This window comes from Papio anubis, chromosome 8 (genome assembly GCF_008728515.1).
Source record: "Papio anubis isolate 15944 chromosome 8, Panubis1.0, whole genome shotgun sequence".
Taxonomy (NCBI): Eukaryota; Metazoa; Chordata; class Mammalia; order Primates; family Cercopithecidae; genus Papio; species Papio anubis.
This window is the reverse complement of record NC_044983.1, coordinates 82,214,002-82,238,973: the sequence shown is the minus strand read 5'-3', so window position 1 is coordinate 82,238,973 and position 24,972 is coordinate 82,214,002. Positions and strand designations below refer to the sequence as shown.

General features: G+C 36.9%; 1 protein-coding gene across 1 annotated transcript in view; it reads left to right on the top strand.

The window, feature by feature from the left end:
- CNGB3 (cyclic nucleotide gated channel subunit beta 3) overlaps positions 1 to 24,972 on the top strand; it is a 155,357-nt gene that overhangs the window by 11,561 nt on the left and 118,824 nt on the right. Inside the window, exon 3 of the mRNA XM_031669658.1 lies at positions 6,751 to 6,877. Within this exon, the coding sequence (XP_031525518.1) occupies positions 6,751 to 6,877 (127 nt within the window). The remainder of the gene's footprint in view (positions 1 to 6,750; positions 6,878 to 24,972) is intronic.

Sequence of the window (24,972 nt, the reverse complement as noted above, 5' to 3'; positions counted from 1 at the left end):
TCACAATAGCAAAGACATGAGATCAACCTAAGTGCCCATCAACAGTGAATTGGATAAAGAAAAGCTGGCACATATATACCATGGAATACGACACAGCCATAAAAAAGAATGAAATCATATCCTTTGCAGCAATATGGATGAAGATGGAGGCCATTATCCTAAGCAAATTGATGCAAAAACAGAAAGCCAAACACCACATGTTCTCACTTATAAGTGGGAGCTAAACACTGAGTACTCATGGACATAAAGATGGGCACAATCAACTCTGCAGGTTACTGGAGGGAGGAGGGAGGGGGGGAAAGAGTTGAAAAACTATTTCACCTTAGAGGAGATATAAAAAATAAAATAATAACCAAAAAATTAAAGTTAACTGTTGGGTACTCTGCTCACTATCTGTGTGAAAGGACCATTCACATCCCAAACCTCAGCATCATGCAGTATACCCATGTAACAAACCCACACATGCATCCCCTGAATCTAAAATAAAAACTGAAATTAAAAAACAAGACTCCAGCATATTTATTTCCTTCATCCAAATAGAAATAGTCTTGTGTAGCAAACAATCAGAAGTATTCTTTTAAAATGATACCTGATAGGATGATAAACAAAAGAATTGAGAAATGAATAAAGTTGGTATGACATTTCTGAAAATTTAGTCTAGAAAAAAGATAAATATTACATGCTTTCTAGTCTGAGATGATAAAGAAAATTCCTAACTGCTAGTTTGGCAAGAGGCAGAGACATAATCAGGACACCTTCAGTGGCAGGGGCTCATTGTAAGAAAACTTATGGATAACTAGAGCTGAAAAACCATTCAAGGGAGGCTTTCAGACTGAGGCAGCCTAGGAGCTAATTACATTTTCTCCTTTTCCCTCAGTGAATATGGCTTCATTTCTCGTGACCGCTGTTTTCTCTGCATATCTACTCTGGACTGCTCTCATTTCCATTTACTCATTTTCCAGTCCAAATTCCAAAGGGAGTAGTCTGACTGACTTAGATAACAACCATTTTTCCCATTCAGCAGAGCCCTTCAGACCACCATCGAGGTTGCCAGCCAGCTGTGGACAGGCCACCCTCTTGAGATTAGGTGCCCAGCATGTGCGTGATGGGTAACCATTCCTGCATGTAATACAGCTGAAAGTTCCCTCGCTGAAAAGAGCGAAGTTTGGCCTAGAAAACCTACCGTTTTAAATATTGAACAGAGAACAGGTTCTGACTGATAAAATTACTGTCATTACATGTTTTATAGGCTAAAAACTTAAGAGACCCTAACCAATGTGGATAGGATGGATTTTTTTCCTTTAAAATGCCTTTTATGTTGTAGTTTGCAGGATTTAAATATATTTGCATAATTCAATTAAACTCTGTGCTTTTAGGCTTCTTTCTGCCAAAGAATATAGCTGACTTATGGAAAATTGCATTACGATTTTCTGGTTCCTGGGCTCTGTTAAGTAAATGGAAGGTCTTGCATCCATCAGTGCTATGAAGACCTGAAAGAGTTAATATACCTTTTTTGTTTTTGTTTTTGTTTTTAGCAATTTATTCCAGTCTGGCTCATGGAACACTTTGTGTTTATATTGCATTTTTCTCAAATGGAGTCTTTATCTAATCCTCACAGAAATACCCAGTACAAAAGTATTTTTTCATTTTATGGATGAGGAAACTGTTATAAAAAAGAGACTTATCCAGAGTCACCTGGAGAATTAGTTATGTAGGGATTACAGGTCTCTGTTCAGTACCCAGCACTGGTAACTCATCATATTCCTTAATAGCTATATATAAAATGTATTTTCTAAATGAATTAATCTCAGTTTTAAAAAAGTCCCTGAAACCTAGCATGACATTGAGAGAGCACTGGATTCCTCCATCCTGACACAGTAACAAAACTACCTTAGATCGATCCACGTTCTTTTTCATTTGGTGATTTGCACATTTCTTTACTTGTGATGATGTATCCTAAAGTCAAAAATCTTCCTCAATACAAAGATCTCTTCAGGACATTATAGGACTTTAAGGCTACCTAGAGGACACCTAAGCGTTGACCCTATGCAAAGATCCTGTCCTCCCTCAGCACAGGCTCCCTTAGCACAGGCTTAGATTGGCTGGAGGCTCCTGAGTACCACCAACCAACAGAGCATTCACTACCTCACAAAGCAGTGCATTTTGTGGTTAAACAAGTTGCTAGAATGTTTGAGGGTTTTGCATGTTTGTTTTGTTAATTCATTGGTAAGTCCTTCTTCTGCCTTCTAGACCACATGAAATAAATCTATTTTCTTTTCTATGTAGCAGCATTTCTATGAATTTGAAGTAACTATTATGTCACTAGTTAATCTTAAATACTTTACTAAAAGAGCCTAAGTTCCTCAAACCATTTCTCATATGAGATGGTTTCCAGAATTCTCATCCCTTTTGAGTCCTTCTCTGGATTTTTTACAGATTACATGTTTTTAATATAAAGTGTGTCATTTTTCTGTTCTTGTGAATGCCATTTTAAAACACTCTTTCAGATTCCATTTTATGTGCACTGCTGTAATGTTGTCAACTTCCTCCATGTTGTTTGACAATCTACAAAGATGTAATAAAATTTCAAGTGTGATTAAAGTATTGTAGTTAAAATTATTGTAAGTACACTAGATAATCCAGCAACTCTGAAATTAACCACAAGCTGAGTCAAAAATACAACCTCGGGTGCCGGAAAATAATCATTAATCATACACTTCTTAAAACTGTTAGTCCTTAACTCCAAATGTTCATTTAGATGAAAATAATAGTATCATTTAGGCATCTAATCGAAGTACCCAGACTTAGTCTTTATTAATGCATCTAACATCCAGTTACTCAGGTACTGGTGGCTGCTAATAAAAAAAGATTTATTTTTGAGATAGAATCCACATGTCTTTGATGTCTTAAGAACTAGAAATTTGACCAAAGTAGTACCATCCCCCACACCAAAGATTCTAACCAATGAAGGCATTGTCAAGTCTTGTGCTTTTTATATCCATCCAAAACAAGCCAATTGAGTGTCTTTTTAATTTACAACCTTATTCCCATATTAGGTTCTTCCTTTGAATCCCTCCTTTCCAGCATTTATGTAATGTCACTGATAAAATGTGGAAGGTTAATGGATTTCCACATCACTTATTTGCTCACCTGAAGACAGAAGCAGATGTTTCACACCTGCTCGTGTCTCCATGTTGTGCTGCTACAAGGGGCCAAGGATACTGGAAATATATTACACAGGCTCAGTGTGAGACGCTGCCAGGCTCAGGATGGAATCAGCCCGGTGTGTGGAGAGCAAACTCTACTTATTTTTGCATATTCAAAAAGGCAACCATATCACAACACTTTGATTCCAGATTTCACTATCTGCCACAGGCACACATTCCAGGGCAGAATTTAACCAAGTGTACTGATGAGATCTGGCGATTGCTATACAATGTTCAAAGAGCACCACTGGCAGAAAGGCTTACACTATTCATTTGGGCAGCTATTGAAATCGGGAATCCTGCTGTCCATGTGTGAAGCTGGGAAGAAGCACAATGTGCAGTTGACAACACTTCACCCAGATGCCAGAGCAACACTTGCCTTGTATTTCAGATTTCTCTTTCATGATGAGGATGATGCAAACACTCTGACCATCTGTTTCCACAAACAAATAACATGTTGCATGGATAAAAAGACACCCACACTGAACTATAGTTGACAGGCATTCTTTTGTTTTAAGTCCTCATGGGTTTTTTAAGTTGTTGTTGTGCTTTGAAGCCAAGAATAGGAAATAACTGGTTTCTCATGTTCATCAATAAGCTATTAATGAGGATTTATTTTGTAATTAAGTGCTTATCCACAAATCAAATCAGGCTGAAATTAATTTATAAATATCCCAGGCTTGTCAAAACAGGGGCAGTGTTATTTTAGAAAGGCTTGGTAATAGCTAGAGAAGATCTGGTAAGTTGCTAAGATCTACCTAGAATTAATTTTATCCGAATGTTAAGGTGATAAATAAAAATTATTATTAGGAATGGACAAAAAGAACTACTGCAGAACAGTTGGTCATTTAACTGGTACTAGCAGAAAAGTTAATACTGAAAATGCAATACATATGCTGTAGCTTGAATGAGAGATGGAGGAGATATATAATGCAGCTTATATCCATGTGGCTTTATAAGAAATAGCCCACCAGGTGCAGTGGCTCACATCAATAATCCCAGCACTCTGAGAGGCTGAGACAGGCACATTTCTTGAGCCCAGGAGTTTGAAACCAGCCTGCACAACATGGCAAAACCCCATCTCTACAAAAAATACAAAAATTAACTGGGTGTGATGGTTCATGCCTGTAGTTCCAGCGATCTGTGAGGCTGAGGTGGGAGAATCACTTGAGCCCAGGAGGTCAAGGCTACAATGAGCTGTGATCATGCCACTGCACTCCAGCCTGGGTGACAGAGTGAGACCATGTCTCAAAACAAAAACAAAAACAAAAACCCATAGCCAATAAAAGCCTTTAAGAAATGTTTTACAGTACAGATTCTATTTGTTTTACATTCAGGATTTTTTTTTCTGATTTTTACTCATATTTCATGTTCTTTATCAATCCTAATTTTCTTTTAGGGTAAGCGCTCCTAGAAACATATGTGAACACAATGATCCATAACATTTTTCTTGGTCCAGACTCCTTTGAGAAGCCCATGATAACTCTAGATCCCCTCCATGTAATAAAAGGTGTATACAACATATGGCTTCAAGGACTTCAAACCAAAAATGCGCTAGACATCCATGGCCAGCGATTAAGAATTTTGCTTCTAAATATTATACAGTAATGGTCCAAGTGTTTGTAGATACAAAAAAGGATTAGGCTGCCACTTTCACAGACAGCAATGCAAAATGGCAATTTGTCAGAGATCTGATCTATATGATTTTTGTTTTGATTGGGTAAAGAGAAATGGAAAACATGACTTGACCCAAACACATAAGGAAAACAGATCCTTCTCTCTTATTTTTATCAAAAGCTTGTTAGTACAGAATGACATATTGAAAGTGCTATTTTTTTACTCTGAAATCTGTTGGATACTGATAAACTCATTAGCGTACCACATGTGCCTGTACAGAAGGGTCCCTATCCTACAATTTTCAATATTTCACCTAAACATAATCTTTACACACAGGCTTCAAGGATGTGATTATACCGAGACCTTTGTATCCCAAGTAAATTGGGAATTGGGGTTTTTTCCATTTAAACGTAACAAAAACATAGCTAGTACTGTGTTTTCTATCTTCTAGCCAAAAATACTATAATTCCAAAACAAAAGTAGATAGATGCATAATGAATAAAAGTGTCTTGGGAAATCGAGAATTTAAGCTTTCTTAGTCTTAAACTTTTAAAAACTTTAAGGAGTGATTCAATTTTATGATTTTCTTTATTCCTGAAACTTGTTCCTGGAAAGTTCAGTACATTGAAAGATTTTTAGATGGATCTTAGAAATGTTCATATTAAAGGACTGGTATGGTGAAAACTTGTGTAAACCGAACATCCCCTGATTTATCACTTTTGTAAATCTAAATTTTCAATATTGGGTTTGCTTAAATCTTTAAACTATATATATTACAAGGAAATAAGAATGATGATTTGGGACTCTATTTTAATATCCTAAGCACAAGACATCCAATTAAAAATAAGTTAGAAACTGTGGATAATGAATTATCATTAAATTGTATTCGTTCTTATTTTTCTTTTCTGCTTCTATATTATCTTTTAATATTAAGTAATTTGCTTTCATTAAAATCTTCTCTATAATCCAAATATTTACCAGTAAGTTGATTATTCTCTGGGTAAATTACAATTTAAACTATATTAATTAGAAATTGTATTTGTAGGCTTGAAGGGAAAAAATTAATTTCTGTACTGAAAATAAAGCTGGTACATATTAGTTTGTATCATTTCTTCAGAAAATATTTCACAACTTAAAGATGGTCAAGCTAAAAACAAAAATTTGATTTCATAAAAATGTAGAATGCAAGTGCTAAATAATGCCAATCACATTTTTTCCTATTTTACTTTTCTGAATTTTATGATGCATCAATTTCAGCCCAAAATTATGAATACTTTAGCAAAACTGGAAATGCCTTCTGAATAATGAATTATTATCCTCAGCTTTGCCAATATCAAAAAGAAATATATTTTATGAACTCTTTATTACATAATACACCAACTTCAATTACAATCATGTGCTGCCTAAAGATGCTTTAGTCAATAACGGGCTGCATAAAAGAAGATAGTCTCATAAGATTATAATAACATATTTCAAACTGCACCTTTTCTATGTTTACATTCACAGACTGACCATTGTGTTAGAATGGTTTACAGTATTTATTACAGTAACATGCTGCACAGGTGTGTAGCCTAGGATCAATAGGGTATACTGTATAGCCTTGGTGTGTGGTAGGCTGTAACATCAGGATTTGTATAAGTACACTCTATGATGTTTGCACAACGACTAAGTCACCTAACAATGCATTTTTCAGAATATATCTCTGTCATTAAATAGCACATAACTATATTTTTTCATTGGCCTGAAGGTGTCTACAGGTTAATTCTTCCTGCATAAAGTCCTACTTTGTTTAGCAGAAATCCCAGGGGAGGTGTTCTTGAGAAGACTATTCTAAAACACAAGGAACATCTTTGTAGTTCATGTTGTCAAATATAACTGGGTCAAGAGTGGTGTACATTCTTCTATCTATGTGAATTTTTTTTCATAGACAAACTCTCCAAGAAAAATTCCTCTGGAGATCTGACCACAAACCCTGACCCTCAAACTGCAGCAGAACCAACCGGAACAGTGCCAGAGCAGAAGGAAATGGACCCCGAGAAAGAAGGTCCAAACAGGTGAGCATTTAATAAAGCTCACAACACATGTTAGAGATATTGCTCAGCCTGCCCTAAAGAGCTCAAATATCCACTCTCCCCTTTAGTGGAATATAAGGGCAGAAAAAATTCAATAGTCACATAACACAAGAAAACTGTGTCAGAACTAAAAGGCTGGTTCTGTGCACTTCATCGTACCTCACTGGCCAGGCATGGCCACTAACCAATATCTCTAGGCAGCCATTTGGCTATAGGCCAAATCAGAACAAAAACATTTCTGTTACATATATGAGTCATTGTGTCATTATGGAAACAGCCTATATATTTACTAGGCATGAACTTTAAAAAGAAATGATGAAAATTTTCCAAGCTCACAAATAAATAGCTATTCCAATTCTGTGAATATTTTATAGTTTCAAAAGATTAATTATTATTTCCTTTTATCCACTAAAGAAAGTGTGACACGCTAACTAGGAATAATTACAGAACTGGAACATCTTTATGCCACTGAAGGAACACAGCTTTACAAGTACTTCCCATAAGATTATTGGAAATACTACAAAAGAGATGACAATTGAAATGTGAATCAGTAAATCTGCAATAAATCCCAACAGGGAGGTCCTTCATTTTGCCACTCCTTGGCATGGTATTACACACCCGCTGATCCAGCTTAAATGGCTTAACTATAGTTGATAAAATTGTAATATGTTTATGAAACAATAAAAGCATATTCTTCTTATTTAATAGACAAAAAGAGTTGTCACTTATAAAGAAGTTAAAAGTACCTATTCGTCCATTCCACTCCACCCCACCCCGCCTTCTCTCTCAGCAGTGCCTCTACTGTGTTAAACCATCTGCTGTCAGTAGGAGTCATCGTGATTATCTGGGACCCGGGGAATTGCTGAATGAACACTTGGCATCAGAAAGAGAGAATGCCTTTTCGATAAATACAAATTTGGCTATATGAAAATAAACACAAGCTCACTCTACCACACACACGCACACGCATACACACGTGTGCACATAAACACAATGTTATTTGACAAAAATAAAAGTTGACATAGTATTTTGGCAGAGAGATATTTAAACTCTGAGGGAAGAACTGGAATCTAACAACAGAACAACTAATTATTTATATTTTATCTATAACTGTTGTTGTTTACAGGATGATTTTCAGTCCTATTAGTGGATCATCATTATCTTCACTCAACAGATAAGCAACCAAGATACTGAAAGGTTAATTCATTTGCCTATAGTAATAGAGTCAGCTCTCCTAATATTAGACCACAAAATATTTGAATTCCCAAAGAGAACTTTTACCTTCCTCATACCAATACACTCCTAGCCTTCCAAACTAATCTCCCTTTCTAGCATTAATTTCAATATGTTTATTTTTTATAATAACCCATGGTAATTGATAGATTTTCAAAGGTCTGAAGTTGAAGCCATAACTAACAATTTGGGGGATAAATTCTTCTTAATCTTCATTCCTTCCTAGTATTTTTTATACTCTTCTGAAATGCGGAAGTGGAAACCTTTCAGTTACCCAGGGGTAAATCAGCATAGCTCAAAAACACAAAACTTCTTGACATGACCTCTAAGGCCCTGCCTGGTCTGTCTCTCACCTGTTTTTACTTTCTCCTCTCCCAGCGCACAACCTTCCCAACTCTCTGCTCCAGTCGCACCTGTTCTATTTCAGTCTCTTGTATTTGTCATGTTCCCTCCTGTCGCAGACTTTTGCACATACTACTTCCTCTGCTTGTTCTATTCTTTCCTCCCCTGATCACCTAATTAACTTCTATTCATTCGTCAGATAACAGCATGACCATTACTTCCTTTGTAAGGCTTTCCCTGGCCTTCCTAACTAGGCCATGTGCCCCTATTAAAAGATCTCTTTCACAGCATTTATTGCTGATGCATTTTATATGATTATCTGCCAGAAAAATCCATCAGTCTCATCCTCTAAATTGTGTGCTTCATGATGGCAGGGGCCATGTCTGTTTTTGTTGATGATTAGTATCCCCAGTACCCACATCGATGTCTGGCGCATGGTAAATATTCAGTAAATATTTAACAAATGAAATGATTGATCCAAACATACTGGATTTGCTTGAACTTCTAGATTTTCAAAACTGTACAGCATCTTCAGGAGGAGACAGCAAGACACAAATGGCTTTCGAAGTCTTCCCATTCCTTTCTGCTCAGAATTCTCGACAAAAGCAAGAATAATCAGTAGCAGATAGCAAAGATAATGAGAAAAAAACATGAGGCTGTAAAGCTCTCAATTCCTTACTTCTCATCTAACACGGCTTTTCATCACTATCACTACCATGAGATGGCAAAACTGTTAAATCCAGAAGACTTTTTTTTTAAGTGTTACTTTAGTTTCATGGGTACACACACAGGTTGATACTATAGATAAATTGCTTGTTGCAAGGGTTTGATGTATATATTATTTCATCAGCCAGGTAATAAGCACAGTACGCAATAGGTAGTTTTTGACCCTCAGCCTCCTCCCTCCCTCTATCCTCAAGTAGGCTCTGGTGTCTATTGTTTCCTTCAATATGTCCTTGTGTGCTCAATGTTTAGCTCCCATTTGTAAGTGAGAACATGTGGTGTCTGGTTTTCTGTACCTGCGTTAGTTCACTTAGGATAATGGCCTCAAGCTCCATCCATGTTGCTGCAAAGGACATGATCTTGTCAGAACACTTTTTAATGTCTTCCTGGCTACAATGTAGATAGCAAAGTGGTTTGAGAAGTATTAACAAACTGAGTAGACCCAAGTTAGCTTGAAGTTCTTGCTTTGTCATTAGATGGTTGTTCACATGTTTTGTCAGGATTGGGTGAAATCCTTCAGCTGCACTGAAGGAACAACTTGAAAGGGGCATTATAAGCTCCAGTATCACCTTTGACTAACATTAATGGGAATCTTAAAGTTCAATACCATGTAGAACTGACCAAAGTTTTCTGTTCCGATCTTATGGGCAACAACAGTTACCATATCTAGACTTCTAGAGACAGAGTTTTTATACTTTATAATAAAATATCAATGATAAAATAATTATTGAAATTATTACTTCACAATGCTTTTGATGAGTAAAAGATCACCTTTGTATTTTCAGTTGTTAAATATCAGCATCTTTAACCTTGGGCAAGGTCAGGTTTGAAAAGCTCTTTCTCCTAGAAAAAAATTAAGTATTTGATTGATTGCAGGAACTCAGTATAGATGCTGTGTGAGTGACCTGTTCTCACCTCGATTTTTTAAATTTGGAAAATTTAAAAGAAGTTTTCTTATTGTAAGTGCAATTACTTTATCTTCTCATGTAAGCCTTGAGCTGAATAGGGATTATTATGTCTGGACTGATCAATAGGTACTGGGGAGAAGGGATAGTGTGGATTTTGGTGTCAGTGTGTGAGAAGTACAGTGTGATATTATTGATTACACCCTTAGTTTCTGCCCTGTTGGGAAGATGGGCAGAAGTGAACATCTAGAGGAGCAGAGACACAGAGATTACCATCTGTATCAGTTAGGGTTCTCCAGAAATATAGAACCAACAGGATGTATGCACATATAGGGAAATAAATTTATTATAAGGAACTGACTCATGTGATTATGGAGGCTGAGTGTCCCAAGATACGCAGTCAGTAAGCTAGAGACCCAGGAGAGCCAATGATATAGTTCTAGTACAAGTCTGAAAGCCTGAGAACCAGAAGAGCCAATGGTGTAAGTTCCAGTTCAAAGGGCCAGCAAACATAAGACCCAAAAGGAAACAATGTTTCAGTTTGAGTCTGAAGTCAGAAAAAGACCAATGTCCAAGCTTAAACAATCAGGCAGGAGTGCCCTCTTTCTCTCAGGAGAGTCAGCTTCTTTGCTCTATGTAGGCTTTCAACTAACTGAATGAGGTTTACCCAAATTAGGGAAATCAATCTGCTTTGCTCAGTCTACTGATTCAAATGTTAATATCATCCAAAATATCCTCAAAGACACACCCAGAATAATGATCGACAAAATATCTGGGCACATTGTGGCTCAGTCAAGTTGACACATAATATTAATCATCACACCATCTCCATTATGTACATAAAGGAATTGAAACTGTATTGGTCCCACTCTTCACCCCCAAAAGCAAACAATTCGTTATCTTGTCAAATGAAACACTTAGCTTCTGAAAGACACAGGGTTCACCCCTGTGAAGTTCCACTGATGCCATTTGTCCATTACCAAGAAAAACAGCTTATTTCTGGCACTTTATCTCAGTCCAGTCTTATTTTTTAATATAAAAATACATTTTGATGGACACTAATGAATAGCAAGCAAAAGAAGATGTGTTTTGCCTGGAAATGTCAAATAGCTACATCTGAAAAAGGAGACAGAGTTGAATGGCTCATAGGTTAAGTGGTTAAATGACGAACAAGCAAGTGAGTGAAATGTTCAGTGCCTGTGACTAGGGTGTGCTGCAAGACTGACTTTTACACTATAGTATATGGCTTTTTATCACCATTGTTACTCATAATACTGAGAAGGAAGGTTATTTCTATGAATAGTCTTCTTTGTTCATAATAGCAATCAGTCTCTATTTGGGTGGTTTTAAAATAGGCAATCATTTCACAGCAGGAACAATGAGAGCAGAATAGAATTCAGAATCTTATCACCACTCATAAACACTGACGTTTATTGTCTTGTAGCTAGAAAAAGCAAGAATCACTGCAGTAAAGATGCTTAAAAATCCATATGTGACTTTATAGTTGAAATAGAAAAGGAATGTCAGTTGTCAAGTTTACAAAAATAAAAAGCAATCTACACTTCAATAATTTATAAGCATTTTTTTAAAAAAAGGAAACCAGCTACACACTTGCCAGTTTTGTGGGATGCATAATAAAAATAATGCACTATTACTTTTAGCCCCATATTGAAATTTTCCTCTATAGTAAGCAATACTTTTATAATTAAACATTGCAAACACTTTAAACAACAGATCATCAAATCATTTTTTATTTATTTTTTATTTCAATAGGTTTTTGGAAAACAGTGGTGTTTGGTTACATGAGTAAGTCCTTTAGTGATGATTTCTGAGATCATTCTGAACAGTGTACACTGTACCCAATGTGTAAACTTTTATCCTTCACCCCCTTCCACTCTTTTCCCACAGTCCCCAAAGTCCATTGTATCATTCTTATGCTTCTGCATGAGAATACTTAGCTCCCACTTATAAGTGAGAATGTACGATGTTTGGTTTTTCATTCCTGAGTCACTTCACTTCAAATAATAGTCTCCAATTCTGACCAGGTGTGGTGGCTCATGCCTGTAATCCCAGTGGAGATTGGTCTTTGGGAGGCCAAGGCGGGTGGATCACTTGAAGTCAGCAGTTTGAGACCAACCTGGCCAACATGGCGAAACCCCGTCTCTACTAAAAATACAAAAATTAGCTGGGCTGGTGGCTTGCGTCTCTAATCCCAGTTAGTCAGGAGGCTGAGGCATGAGAATCACTTGAACTCAGGAGATGGAGGTTGCAGTGAGCCGAGATCATGCCACTGCACTTCAGCCTGGGCAACAGAGCAAGACTCTGTCTCAAAATATTATTATTATTATTATAATTTTACTCTACAATTCCATCCACATTGCTGCAAATGCCATTATTTTGTTCCTTTTCATGGCTGAGTAGTATTCCATGGTGTGCGTGTGTGTGTGTGTGTGTGTGTGTGTATGCATGTGCGTGTGTGTATATATATACACACACACTAGGTATCTACCTCTGGGTAGATACCTAGTAGTGGGATTGCTGGATCAAATGGTAGATCTACTTTTAGTTCTTCAAGGAATCTCCAAACTGTTTTCCACAGTGGTTGTACTAGTTTACATTCCCACCAACAGTGTAAGTGTGTGTGTGTGTATATATATATATATATTTTGACAGGAATCACATACGTGTGTGACAGGAATCACACACATATATACACACCATGGAATATATATATGTAAAGTGTGATACATATCACACTTTATTCACTTGATTGATGAGCATCTGGGTTGGTTGCATATTTTTGCAATAGCAAACTGTGCTACTATAAACATGTATGTGCAAGTACCTTTTTCCTATAATGACTTATTTTCCTCTGGTTAGATACCTAGTAGTGGGATTATTGGATCAAATGGTAGACCTACTTTTAGTTCTTTAAGGAATCTCCAAACTGTTTTCCACAGTGGTTGTACTAGTTTACATTCCCACCAACAGTGCAAGTGTTCCTTTTTCGCCACACCCATGCCAACATCTATTATTTTTTTCATTTTTTGATTACGGCCATTATGGAAGGAGTGAGGTGGTATTGCATTGTGGTTTTGATTTACATTTCCCTGATAATTAGTGATGTTGAGAATTTTTCCGTATGCTTGTTGGCCATTTGTATATCTTCTTTTGAGAATTATCTATTCATGTCCTTAGCCCACTTTTTAATTGGATTGTTTCAGGGTTTTGTTTGTTTGTTTGTTTTTCTTGCTGATTTGCTTGAGTTCCTTGTAGATTCTGGACATTAGTCCTTTGTCAGATATATAGATTGTGAAGATTTTCTTCCACTCTGTGGGTTATCTGTTACCTCTGCTGATTATTTATTTTGCTGTGCAAAAGCTTTTTAGTTTAATAAGTCCCGCCTATTTATCTTTGGTTTTGTTGCATTTGCTTTTGGGTTCTTGGTCATGAAGTCTTTTCCTAGGCCAATGTCTAGAAGCGTTTTTCTGATGTTATCGTCTAGAATTTTTATGGTTTCAGGTCTTAGATTTAAGTCTTTGATCCATCTTGAGTTGATCTTTGTATAAGGTGAGAGATCAGGATCCAGTTTCATTCTTCTACATGTGGCTGCCAATTATCCCAGCACCATTTGTTGAAAAGGGTATCCTTTCCCCACTTTACGTTTTTGTTTGCTTTGTCAAAGATCAGTTGGCTGTAAGTATTTGACTTCATTTCTGGGTTCTTTATTCAGTCCAATTGGTCTATATGCCTATTTTTATACCAATACCATGCTGTTTTGGTGACTATGATCTTATAGCATAGCTTGAAGTTGGGTAATGTGATGCCTCCAGATTTGTTTCTTTTGTTTAGTCTTGCTTTTGCTATGCGGGCTCTTTTTTGGTTCCATATGAATTTTAGAATTGTTTTTTCTAGTTCTGTGAAGAATGATGGTGGTATTTTTGACAGGAATCACATTGAATTTGTAGATTGCTTTTGGCAGTGTAGTCATTTACACAATGGGATGTGTTTCCATGTTTGTGTTGTTTGTGATTTCTTTCAGCAGTGTTTTGTAGTTTTCCTTGTAGAGGTCTTTCACCTCCTTATTAAGTATATTCCTAAGTATTTTATTTTACTTTTTGCAGCTACTTTAAAGGGGATTCAGTTCTTGATTTGATTCTCAGCCTGGTCACTGTTGGTGTATAGCAGAGCTACTGATTTGTGTACATTAATTTTGTATCCTGAAACTTTGCTTAATTCATTTTCCAGTTCTAGGAGCTTTATGGGTGAGTCTTTAGGGTTTTCTTCATATAAGATTATATGATCAGCAAATAGTGACAGTCTGACTTCCTCTTTACTGATTTGGATGCCCTTGATTTCTTTCTCTTGTCTGATTGCTCTGGCTAGGACTTTCAGTACCATGTTAAATAGAAGTGGTGAAAGTCGACATTTTTATCTTGTTCCGCTTCTCAAGGGGAATGCTTTCAACTTTTCCCCATTTATCATAATGTTGGCTGTGGGTTTATCATAGATGGCTTTTATTACCTTAAGGTATGTAGCTTCTATGCCAGTTTTGCTGAGGGTTTTAATCATAAAGCGATTCTGAATTTTGTCAAATGGTTTTTCTGCATCTACTGAGATGATCATGTAATTTTGTTTTTAATCCTGTTGTGTGATGTATCACATTTATTGATTTATGAATGAAAAACCATCCCTGCATCCCTGGTATAAATCCCATTTGATCATGGTGGATTATCTTTTTGATATGCTGTTAGGTTTTTTTAGCTAGTATTTTGTTAAGGATTTTTGCATATGTGTTCATCAGGGATACTGATCTGTAGTTTTTGTTGTTGTTGTTATGTCCTGCCCTGTTTTGGGTGTTAGACTGTTATTGGCTTCATAGAATGATTTAAGGACAATTCCCTTTATCTCTGTCCTGTAGAATAGTGTCAATAGGATTGGTACCAACTCTTCTTTGAATGTCTGATAGGGTTCAGCTGTAAATCCATCAGATCCTGGACTTTTTTTGTTGGCAATTTTTTAAATTACCATTTCAATCTCACTGCTTGTTATCGGTCTATTCGGAGTTTCTATTTCTTCCTGGTTTAATCTGGGAGGGTTGTATATTTCCAGGAATTTATCCATCTTCTCTAAGTTTTCTAGTTTATGTTTGTAAAGGTGTTCATAGCAGCTTTGAACAACCTTTTGTATTTCTGTGGTATCAGTAGTAATATCTCCTGTTTTATTTCTAACTGAGCTTATTTGAATTTTCTCTTCTCTTTTCTTGGTTCATCTCACTAATGTTCTATCAATTTTATTTATCTTTTCGAAGAACCAGCTTTTTGTGTCATCTCTTTTGTATTTTTTTGTTTGTTTGTTTGTTTCAAGTTCATTTAGTTCTGTTCTGATCTTGGCTATTTATTTTCTTCTGCTGGGTTTGGGGTTGGTTTTTTCTTGTTTCTCCAGGTCCATGAGGTATGACCTTAGATCATCATTTTGTTCTCTTTCTGACTTTTTGATGTATGCCTTTAATGCTATGAATGTTCCTCTTTGCAACACTTTTGCTGTATCCCAGGGATTTTGATAGGTTGTGTCACTATTATCATTCAGTTCAAAGAATTTTTTAAATTTTCGTCTTGATTTCATTGTTGACCCAATGATCATTCAGGAACAGGTTATTTAATTTTCATGTGTTTGCATGGTTTCAAGGATTCCTTTCGGAGTTGATTTCCAATTTTATTCCACTGTGGTCTGAGAGAGTACTTAATATAATTTCAATTTTCTTAAACTTACTGAGACTTGTTATGTGGTCTATCATATGGTCTATCTTGAAGAATGTTCCAGGTGCTGATAAATAGAATGTATATTCTGCAGTTATTGGGTAGAATGTTCTATAAATATCTATTAAGTCTATTTGTTGTAGGGTATAGTTTAACTGCATTGCTTCTTTGTTGGTTTTCTGTCTTGATGACCTGTCTAGTTCTGTCAGTGGAGTATTAAAGTCCCCCACTATTTTTTTTTTTTTTTTTTTTTTGGAGACAGAGCAACTGGAGTACAGTTGCACAATCTTGGCTCATGGCAACCTCCACCTCCTGGGTTCAAAAAATTCTCCAGCCTCAGTCTCCACAGCAGCTGGGATTACAGGCACATGCCACCATACCTGGGTAATTTTTTGTATTTTTAGTAGAGATGAAGTTTCACTATATTGGCCAGGCTGGTCTCAAACTCCTGACCTCAAGTGATCCACCTGCCTTGGCCTCTCAAAGTGCTGGGATTACAGGCATGAGCCACCATGCCCAGTCTAAAGTCCCCCACTATTATTGTGTTGCTGTCTATCTCATTTCTTAGGTCTAGTAGTAATTTTTTTATAAATGTAGGAGCTCCAGTGTTAGGTGCATATATATTTATGATTGTGATATTCTCCTCTTGGACTAGTCTTTTTACCATTATATAATGCCCCTCTTTGTCTTTTTTAACTGCTGTTGCTTTCGTTTGTTTTGTCTGATACAAGAATAGCTATTACTGCTCACTTTTGGTGTCCATTTGCTGGAATATCTTTTTCCATTCCTTTACCTTAAGTTTACGTGAGTCATTATGTGTTAAGTGAGTCTCCTGAAGATACCAGACACTTTGTTGGTGAGTTTTTATCCATTCTGCCATTCTGTATATTTTAAGTGGAACATTTGGGCCATTTACATTCAATGTTAGTATTGAGATGTGAGGTACTATTCCATTCATCATGCTATTTGTTCCCTGAATACATTGGCTTTTTTATTGTTATTGTTATATAGACCCTATGAGATTTATGCTTTAAGGAGGTTCTATTTTGGTGTATTTTGAGGTTTTATTTCAAGATTTAGAGCCCCTTTTAGCAGTTCTTTTAGTACTGGCTTGGTAGTGGCAAATTCCCTCAGCATTTGTTTGTCTGGAAAACACTGCCTCTTTCCTTCTTTCATGATGCTTAGTTTCACTGGATACAAATTTTTGGCTGTTAATTGTTTTGTTTAAGGAGGCTAAAAATTGGATTCCAATCCCTTGTAACTTGAAGCGTTCCTGCTGAGAAATCTACTGTTACTCTAATAGGTTTTCCTTTATAAGTAACTTGCTGTTTTTGCCTCAGAGCTCTTAAGATTTTTTCCTTCATCTCGACTTTAGATTAACTGATGACTATATGCTAGGGGATGATCTTTTTGTGATGAATTTCCCAGGTGTTCTTTGACCTTCTTGTATTTGGACGTCTAGATCTCTAGCAAGGCCAGGGAAGTTTTCCTGACTTCAATGTGTTCAGGAAATGTGTGGAAGTATTCCCTCAAATGTGTTCTCCAAGCTTTCAGATTTCTCTTCTTCCCGAGGAACACCAATTATTCTTTGGTGTGGATGCTTAACATAGTCTCAGACTTCTTGGAGGCAGTGTCCATTTTTGTATTATTTTTCCTTTGTCAGAAGGGTTAATTTGAAAGCCTTGTCTTTGAGCTCTGAAGTTCTTTCTCCTGCTTGTTCGAATCTATTGCTGAGACTTTCTAGTGTCTAGGTATGTCCTTGATTTTCAGAAGTTGTGATTTTTTAAAATATGTGTTATCTTTATGTTATCTATTTCACCGATTATTTTTCCTTTTATATCCTATATCATGTTTTTTTTCTTTCTTTAAGTTGGATTTCACCTTTCTCTGGTGCCTCCTTGATTAGCTTAATATGCAACCTTCTTAATTTCTTTTCTGGCAATTCAGATTTCATCTTGGTTTAGATCCATTGCTGGTGAGCTGGTGTGATCTTTTCTGGTTGCATCTCATTTGGGTAGACTATTTCAGATGGAAGATCTGGGACCCAAGGGCTGCCAGATTATTTTGTACCATGGGGTACTTGCATGATGTGGTGATTGCTCCCTTTCCCTAGGGGTGGGGCTTCTTGAGAGTTGAACTGCTGAGATTGTTTTTGCCCTTCTGGGTCTGGCCACCCAGTGGAGTTACAGGGCTTCAGGCTGGTACTAGGGAGTGTCTGAAAAGAGTCCTGTGATGTGATCCTTCTTCAGGTCTCTCAGCCATGGATACCAGCACCTGCTCCAGTGGAGGTAGCAGGGGAGTGAAGCGGACTCTGTGCGGGTCCTTGGTTGTATTTTTTTCAGTTGTGCCAATTTTGTGTTGGTTGGCCTCCAGTCAGGAGGTGGTGCTTTCAAGAGCGCATCAGCTGCAGTACTATAGGGTATGGGGAGGATGTAAACTTGCCCTAGGGTTGCCTGGTTAAGTATTCAGGTTTTTTAGGTGGTGGGCAGGGCCATAGAGCTCCCAAGAGATTACGTCTTTTGTCTTCAGTGAACGGAGTGGGTAAAGAAATACCACCAGGTGGGGGTAGGGGTAGGTGTGTCTGAGCTCAGACTTGCCTCGGGTGGGGTTTGCTGTGGCTGTTGTAGGGGATGGGAGTGTGGTTCCCAGGCCAAAGGAGTTATATTCCCAGGGGGATTATGGCTGCCTCTGCTAAGTCATACATGTGGCCAGGGAAGAGGGGGAAAGCAGTCACAGGCCACACCCTGCTCCCACGCAGCCTGCAGTCCTAAAGGCCGTTCTCACTCCCACAGTGCCCCACCAATAGCACTGAGTCTATTTCCAGGCAGCCGGTGACCAGGACTGAGAACTTGCCCAGACCACTAGTCTCCTCGTTGAGAAAGCAACAGACTCAGTTTTTCGGCATCTCCCTGAGATGTCCTTCAAGGGTCTGTGGATTCTCTCAGCTTTCCTGATATGTTCCTGTGGCAGTTCTTGGTGCAAAAGATCATGATGTGAGTCTCCACATGCTGTTCTGTCCGTCCTAGGAGGAGCTGCAAACTTGTCTTGCCTCCTATCTCCCATCTTCTCCACAATCCCTGTCAATTCATTTTTAATCATTATTGCTAACATATTTCTAGCAATATGGCAAACTATATGTAGAATATTATTTGGGGTGAATATAATTTAAAATACTAGAATCACTTGAACCCAGGAGGCAGAAGTTGCAATGAGCTGAGATTGCACCACCGCACTCCAGGCTGGGTGACAGAGTGAGACTCCATCTCAAAAGAAAAAGAAGCCAATCTGAAAAGGCTACACACTGTACACACTCTATGATCACAGCTATTCGGGAGAAGGCAAAACTGTGAAGACAAAAAAGAAGAAAAAACAGTGGTTGCCTGGGACTAGGGGGTTAGGAAGACAAATAGGCAAAAAATAGAGGATTTTAGGGCAGTGAAACAACTCAGTGTGACACTAGGATGACGGATACATGTCATTATAAATTTGTCCTAACTCACAGAATGTTCAACACCAAGAGTGGACCGTAATGTAAACTATGGAATGTGAGTGATAATGATATGTCAGTGCAGGTTTATCAATTGTCACAAATGTACCACTCTCTTGGGGGATGTTGACAATAGGGAAGTTTATGCAAGTGTGGAGTCAAAGGTATGTGAGAAATCTGTATACCTTCAACTTAATTTTGCTGTAAACCTAAAGCTGCTCTAAACAATGAAGTATATTTTTTTAAGTGTGAAAGAATTAAAATATCTCTTCTAAAGAGGAGTGACTGACATTCAAAAAAATTAAGATTGATTAATTTTAGAATTTTTGAAGTAAACGTGCATGTTAAATATCTTTGAAAAATACGAGATTAAAACAGAATTTTTAACCTCCAAATACTAAACGTTCACGGTTTTAATATTATAAGATCAGAGATGACAGAGAGAGCATGCAATTCTGTCAATTACAAAATGAAATGGGTAATTCCACACTCTTAGGGTGGATGATTTTAAAATATTTATCTTCATTTATGAATGGATCAAGGATTTAAAAATTCATTTAGGATACAGTATATTTGAATATCACAGTAGCTAGTTCCTAAAGAACACAGTTGTTTCAAGTTTACATAGAGTATATATAAAAGTTGACTATATACCATGCCCAAAGTGCACTGTAAAATCTCCCAGGAACTCTTTAAAAGTGCAAATGCTTGAGTTCTATCCCCAGCAATACTGATTTAATTGGTCTGGAATGGGTTCTAGGCATGAGCAGATCATAAAGCTTCGCAGGTGATTCTAATGTAAATTGAGGCTGGAGAACCATTTTTCTAGAACATAAAGTAGGTCTCAGCAAATTTTAAAGATTGCCCACCATATTGAATATATTTTCTAACCACTATGCAATAAAGTTAGAGGTTAATTTTTTAAAACTAAAATTTAGAAAACATCTCCATTAGTTAAAATTTAAAACACCTTTAAGTAACTCCGAGGTCAAAACATAAATCAAAGGGAAACTGGAAATACAACAATGAAAATAATGAACATCGAACTTGAGGAATAATAAATATACTGTCAGGTATTTGTTTTTGCCTTTCTGTTTCAGGAGGTTTTTCCTCTCTCCTTTTTTTTTTCTTTTTTCTTTTTTTAAACTAGTTAAGTTGGTTATAAAGTTCATTTGGAAAAAAAAACAGATGAGCAAAAATAGCCAGAAAGACAGGTGCAGTATCACATGCCTGTAATCCTAGCTACTTGGGAGTCTGTAGAGGGAGAATTGCCGGAGCAGAGGAGTTCAAGGCCAGCCTGGGCAACACAGCAAGACCTCATCTAAAAAGAAGTTAGCCAGGAAACCCTGAAAAATAAAACTAATAGATGTAGTATTATTCCTACCAGATATTACAACCTATTTAAACTTCTATAATTGAAAAAGTGTGGTATTGGCACATGACTCAAACCATAGAACAGAATAGAAAATACAGAAATAGATCTAATTGCACATAAAAATATAGTATATTAAGGTTAACATCTAAAATCTGTAGGAAAAAGGTGGATTTAAGTAAGTAGTGCTGGAGTAACTAAGTAGCCATATGGAAAAATCTAAATTTGAATTTGTCCCTTGTGCCACACACCAGAATAAATTCCCAATGAACCAGAGATTTAAATGTAAAATAATAAAACTATACAAATACTAGGGGAAAAATGCTAATTCCTCTACAGCCTAGAAATGTACATTATGTCCTAAAGTTCAAAATTCAGAAGCAATTAAAATAAAGCTTAATAAACTTTACTACCTAAAACATAAAAAAAGACTTTGCATTACAAAACAAATCACAACCAAAATAGAAAAGAAAGAATCAGCAAAATACCCAGATATGAAAATGCTCATTGCCACTTTCTCCGATGACTGATAAGTTTATTTTGGGATTGATAACATATTTAAATTTTGTTTTGCTAGTAAGGTACTTTAAAATTGTTAATGATTTAATTAACTTGATATCCTTCATATGTTACTACCACAATTTCATTTTTCTTTTTTCAAACTTCAATATCAGAAACATAGTATACTTTAACCGATAGCCTAAAGTAACCAATATGTCAGGTAATCCCAGAAGTAAAACAGTGATCCTGGTACTCAAAACAAGTACAATCTGAAAGTCTGGCCTTACCTCAAAAAAAGTAATTACTCATAGTACATATATAAGTATATATTATATATAATATTTATATACTATGTATTACATGTCTTATATATCTATAGAGTGGTGAACTACCTGCTAGAGCTTCCATCTGTGCTTTCTATTCTTAAAAGTCATTAATAATGCTGCCAAAAACTAGATGTACCAAGATGAAGCAGGCCAGGATCAGAAACGGCAAGAGTGCTTTACAGGTAGGTGGTTGGACATGAGTCAGCAGAGAAAAGACAAACATTTTATGAGTGTGTGTAGTGGCCCTGAGAGAGGAACCAGCCTACGGGCAGTTTGTGGTCCTATCAAAAATTGCTTCACTATTTATCATGGAGAGATGACAGCTCGGTTGCCTATTGCTATAGAAAACCAGAGCTGACAGAACTCCTGAGTCTCCTTCCTTTCTTTTGGCATAGAAGGAAGGAAATTTGACAATTCCTATATTGTTTTATGGCACTTTAATTAAGACTTTCAAAAAATGGGTCTTCTTGTGTTCTTAGCAAAGTGAGGAGACCCATGTGATGATTGATTGGCTGGTTGATTGAAAGCTTTTGAAAATTACAAGAGTGAACAATCTCATTTCTATGATGCAGGCAGGCAAAAATCCATGAATAAATCACATTGGGGATATTAAAACAACAGAGTTAACCTGATAAAAAAAGAGACAGGAGGTAGAAAAGAGAAGCAGAGGTGAACTTAAGTCCACCTTAAGAAGTCCTTCCTTTTGCAATGAACCCATATAGCTGAGGGTTGCCATATGAAAAAGGGGGCCTAGTGATACCACATCATCTTCTTTATTCAAAAAACCTCCAATATCTAGAAATACATATTTTGCAATACTACCAAAATAAGTTACAATTCTTTCAAATGATAGATCCAACAAAACACAGCTATAGGTCACCAGTTTACCATTTCTGCCTTGAAAGAATGTTCTTAACAAGTTCACTGTCAAACCATGTAATTTCATTATAAAATCTGGCATGTGGTCAACAGGAAAAACATTCATTAATGTTGTTTCCAATATAAAGCAGTTATGGAAGAAAGAATCAAAACTAGATGAAGAATCATTTTTATATTTTAATTAACTTTATTGCATTTCCTTCCAGCTTATTTTTATAAGTGTTGCTTTTATTAGGGTTTTGTTTTATACTAGAATTTTTGTAGATGTTTGTATCTTAGGTATTTTTTTGTCCGACAGTATTTAATAAGCAGTCTTCCATGGTAATAGAATGTTTTTGTAGCCAGCCTCTTTAATTCATTCGTAGTAGTCCAAATATGAATCAATTAGAAAAGAGGTCTGGTTGATTCTATTTGAAAGTTAATTGGTTGATGATGGCTGGAAGAGCTGGCTAACAAGTAAAATGGAAGCTCCCCATGGTGAGAGAATAAATGGATGACTACTGTGTTTCTTAAGATCTTCATCCTCTTGGGAGGAGGAAAGTGATTGCTCTGCCTAGGACTGGCAATTAGCAGGACACAAGAACAAAGTGAGAGGAAAAGAGTAGAGATGGGGGTGGAGAGTGGGGGATATCTCCCTACCTGGTGGCAATAGCAGACAAAAAAGTTGAGTCATTTGAAAAAGAAAACAGATTTCCACCCAGTGGGAGATAACTTCAGGCATGGGAAATAGCAAAAGTAGTACATTGATTTACAGTGCACAGATTTTCAAGAAGCAGCGTAAATACTATGTACATAAGTTGAGAAAACCACTTACAAGCCACCTAAAAGTAAGCTAATCTGTGGCGGCCAGGGTGGAGAATGGCAGTTTACAAGAAATCCCCACACTGTCTCCTTCCTTTACAAGGAAGGAAGAGACTTGTGAGTTAGCAAACCAAGGTATGTGGGTTAACTCATTTGCCAGAGTGAGGCAATTCCCAGAGGGACTGACCATTTTATCTCAACTGTTTAGCACAGGGTCTGGCACTTAATACATACAGTTGAAGGTAATCACACTGTGAATAAAACATATGTGCTTTATTCTAGTAGATTCCTAGAAGAGGAATCACAAAGTGAAAACACATACAAATTTTTTGAATTTCTGATGGAAATTTTATGAGTATAGTTTTAGCTTTAAATATTGTTCTTGTTTTAAATATAGGATTTTTTTTCAAATATGGCTGTTTTCATTAGCCATAAAATGTCTTGATCATTCTTCCTTTATATGAAAGGTAATGTTTTCATTTTTTTTGTTGTCACTTTTCCAGCATCCCACAGTATCAGGACAGTTTTTGGTACAATGCAGTAAAACATAAAACTGAGAGCTTAAATGTCTAATAATTCTATACCAATAAATATTCACCCTAACTCTGCCGAGACAAGTAACAGTCCAGCAACTCGTTTTCGTGCCAACAATCAGCTAGGTAAATTGCTTCTACCTAGCCTAATGATTCATTTCATTGCAGCTGTTCATATTGCAACTGTTCACCAATGCCCTTTATGTGGGCAGCAGGCTCACAGAAACAGGGCTGTCTGAGCTCAGCCAAGCACTGGGGATTGTAAGACATTGACAGACAATAGAGAAACAACTGTGTTACTCTATGCTAGAGGAAACTGTAGCCAGGGGACAAGTTGACAAAATAGGTACAATTAGAAGAAAAAAAATCCATGTGCTTCCACTAGCAAATGTAACATGTGTCTGTGTCAGTACCCATTTTATCAACTTCTACTTCTGTAACAATGAATGAACCTAACATACTTGCATCTAAGGCCACCTCCTTTATTAGTGTGCTAATCCCCTCTAGCCTAGTCATAGACACCACTGTAGCAATTGCACCCTTTCTCTCCCACAACACCTAGCTTGTTCTCTTTGTTGAATCATTTCCATAAGCATGTAAACGTGTAGCATTTTCCACATTTAAACAATAGCAACAAAATGCCTCCCTGGGCTGCTCGTGAGTGACCAGCCATACCCTATTTCTCTATTCCCCACTACAGCAAAGTTATTCGAAACAGTTACCTATATTCACTTTTCTGCTTCCTCTACTCCCATGTTCTTCTGAATCTGTTTCAGCCAGGGTTTTATTCCTTCATTCCACAGCTTCTACTGTTATGAAAGCATTTATTGGCCAACGCAAGAGGATCACTTAAGCCCAGGAGTTTGAGACTAGCCTGGGCATCAGGGCAAGATCCCATCTTTACAAAAATAAATAAATAAATTCTTCAGGCATGGTGGCACATGCCTGCAGTCCCAACTACTAGGAGGTCTGAGGCAAGAGGATCACTTGAGCCCAGGAGGTCGAGGCTGCAGTGAGCCATGATCATGTCACTGAACTCCAGCCTGAGTGACGGAGTGAGACCATGTCTCAAAAGAAAAAAAAAAAAAAAAGAAAGAAAAGAAAAGAAAAAAGAAAGAAAGTAAAGAAAAAAGCTTTTATTGGCTTCTGTTCACTTTTCCCAAGGTCAATAATGCCCTCTACTCTGATGACTACTGCTTCTCAGCCTTTTGGCTAA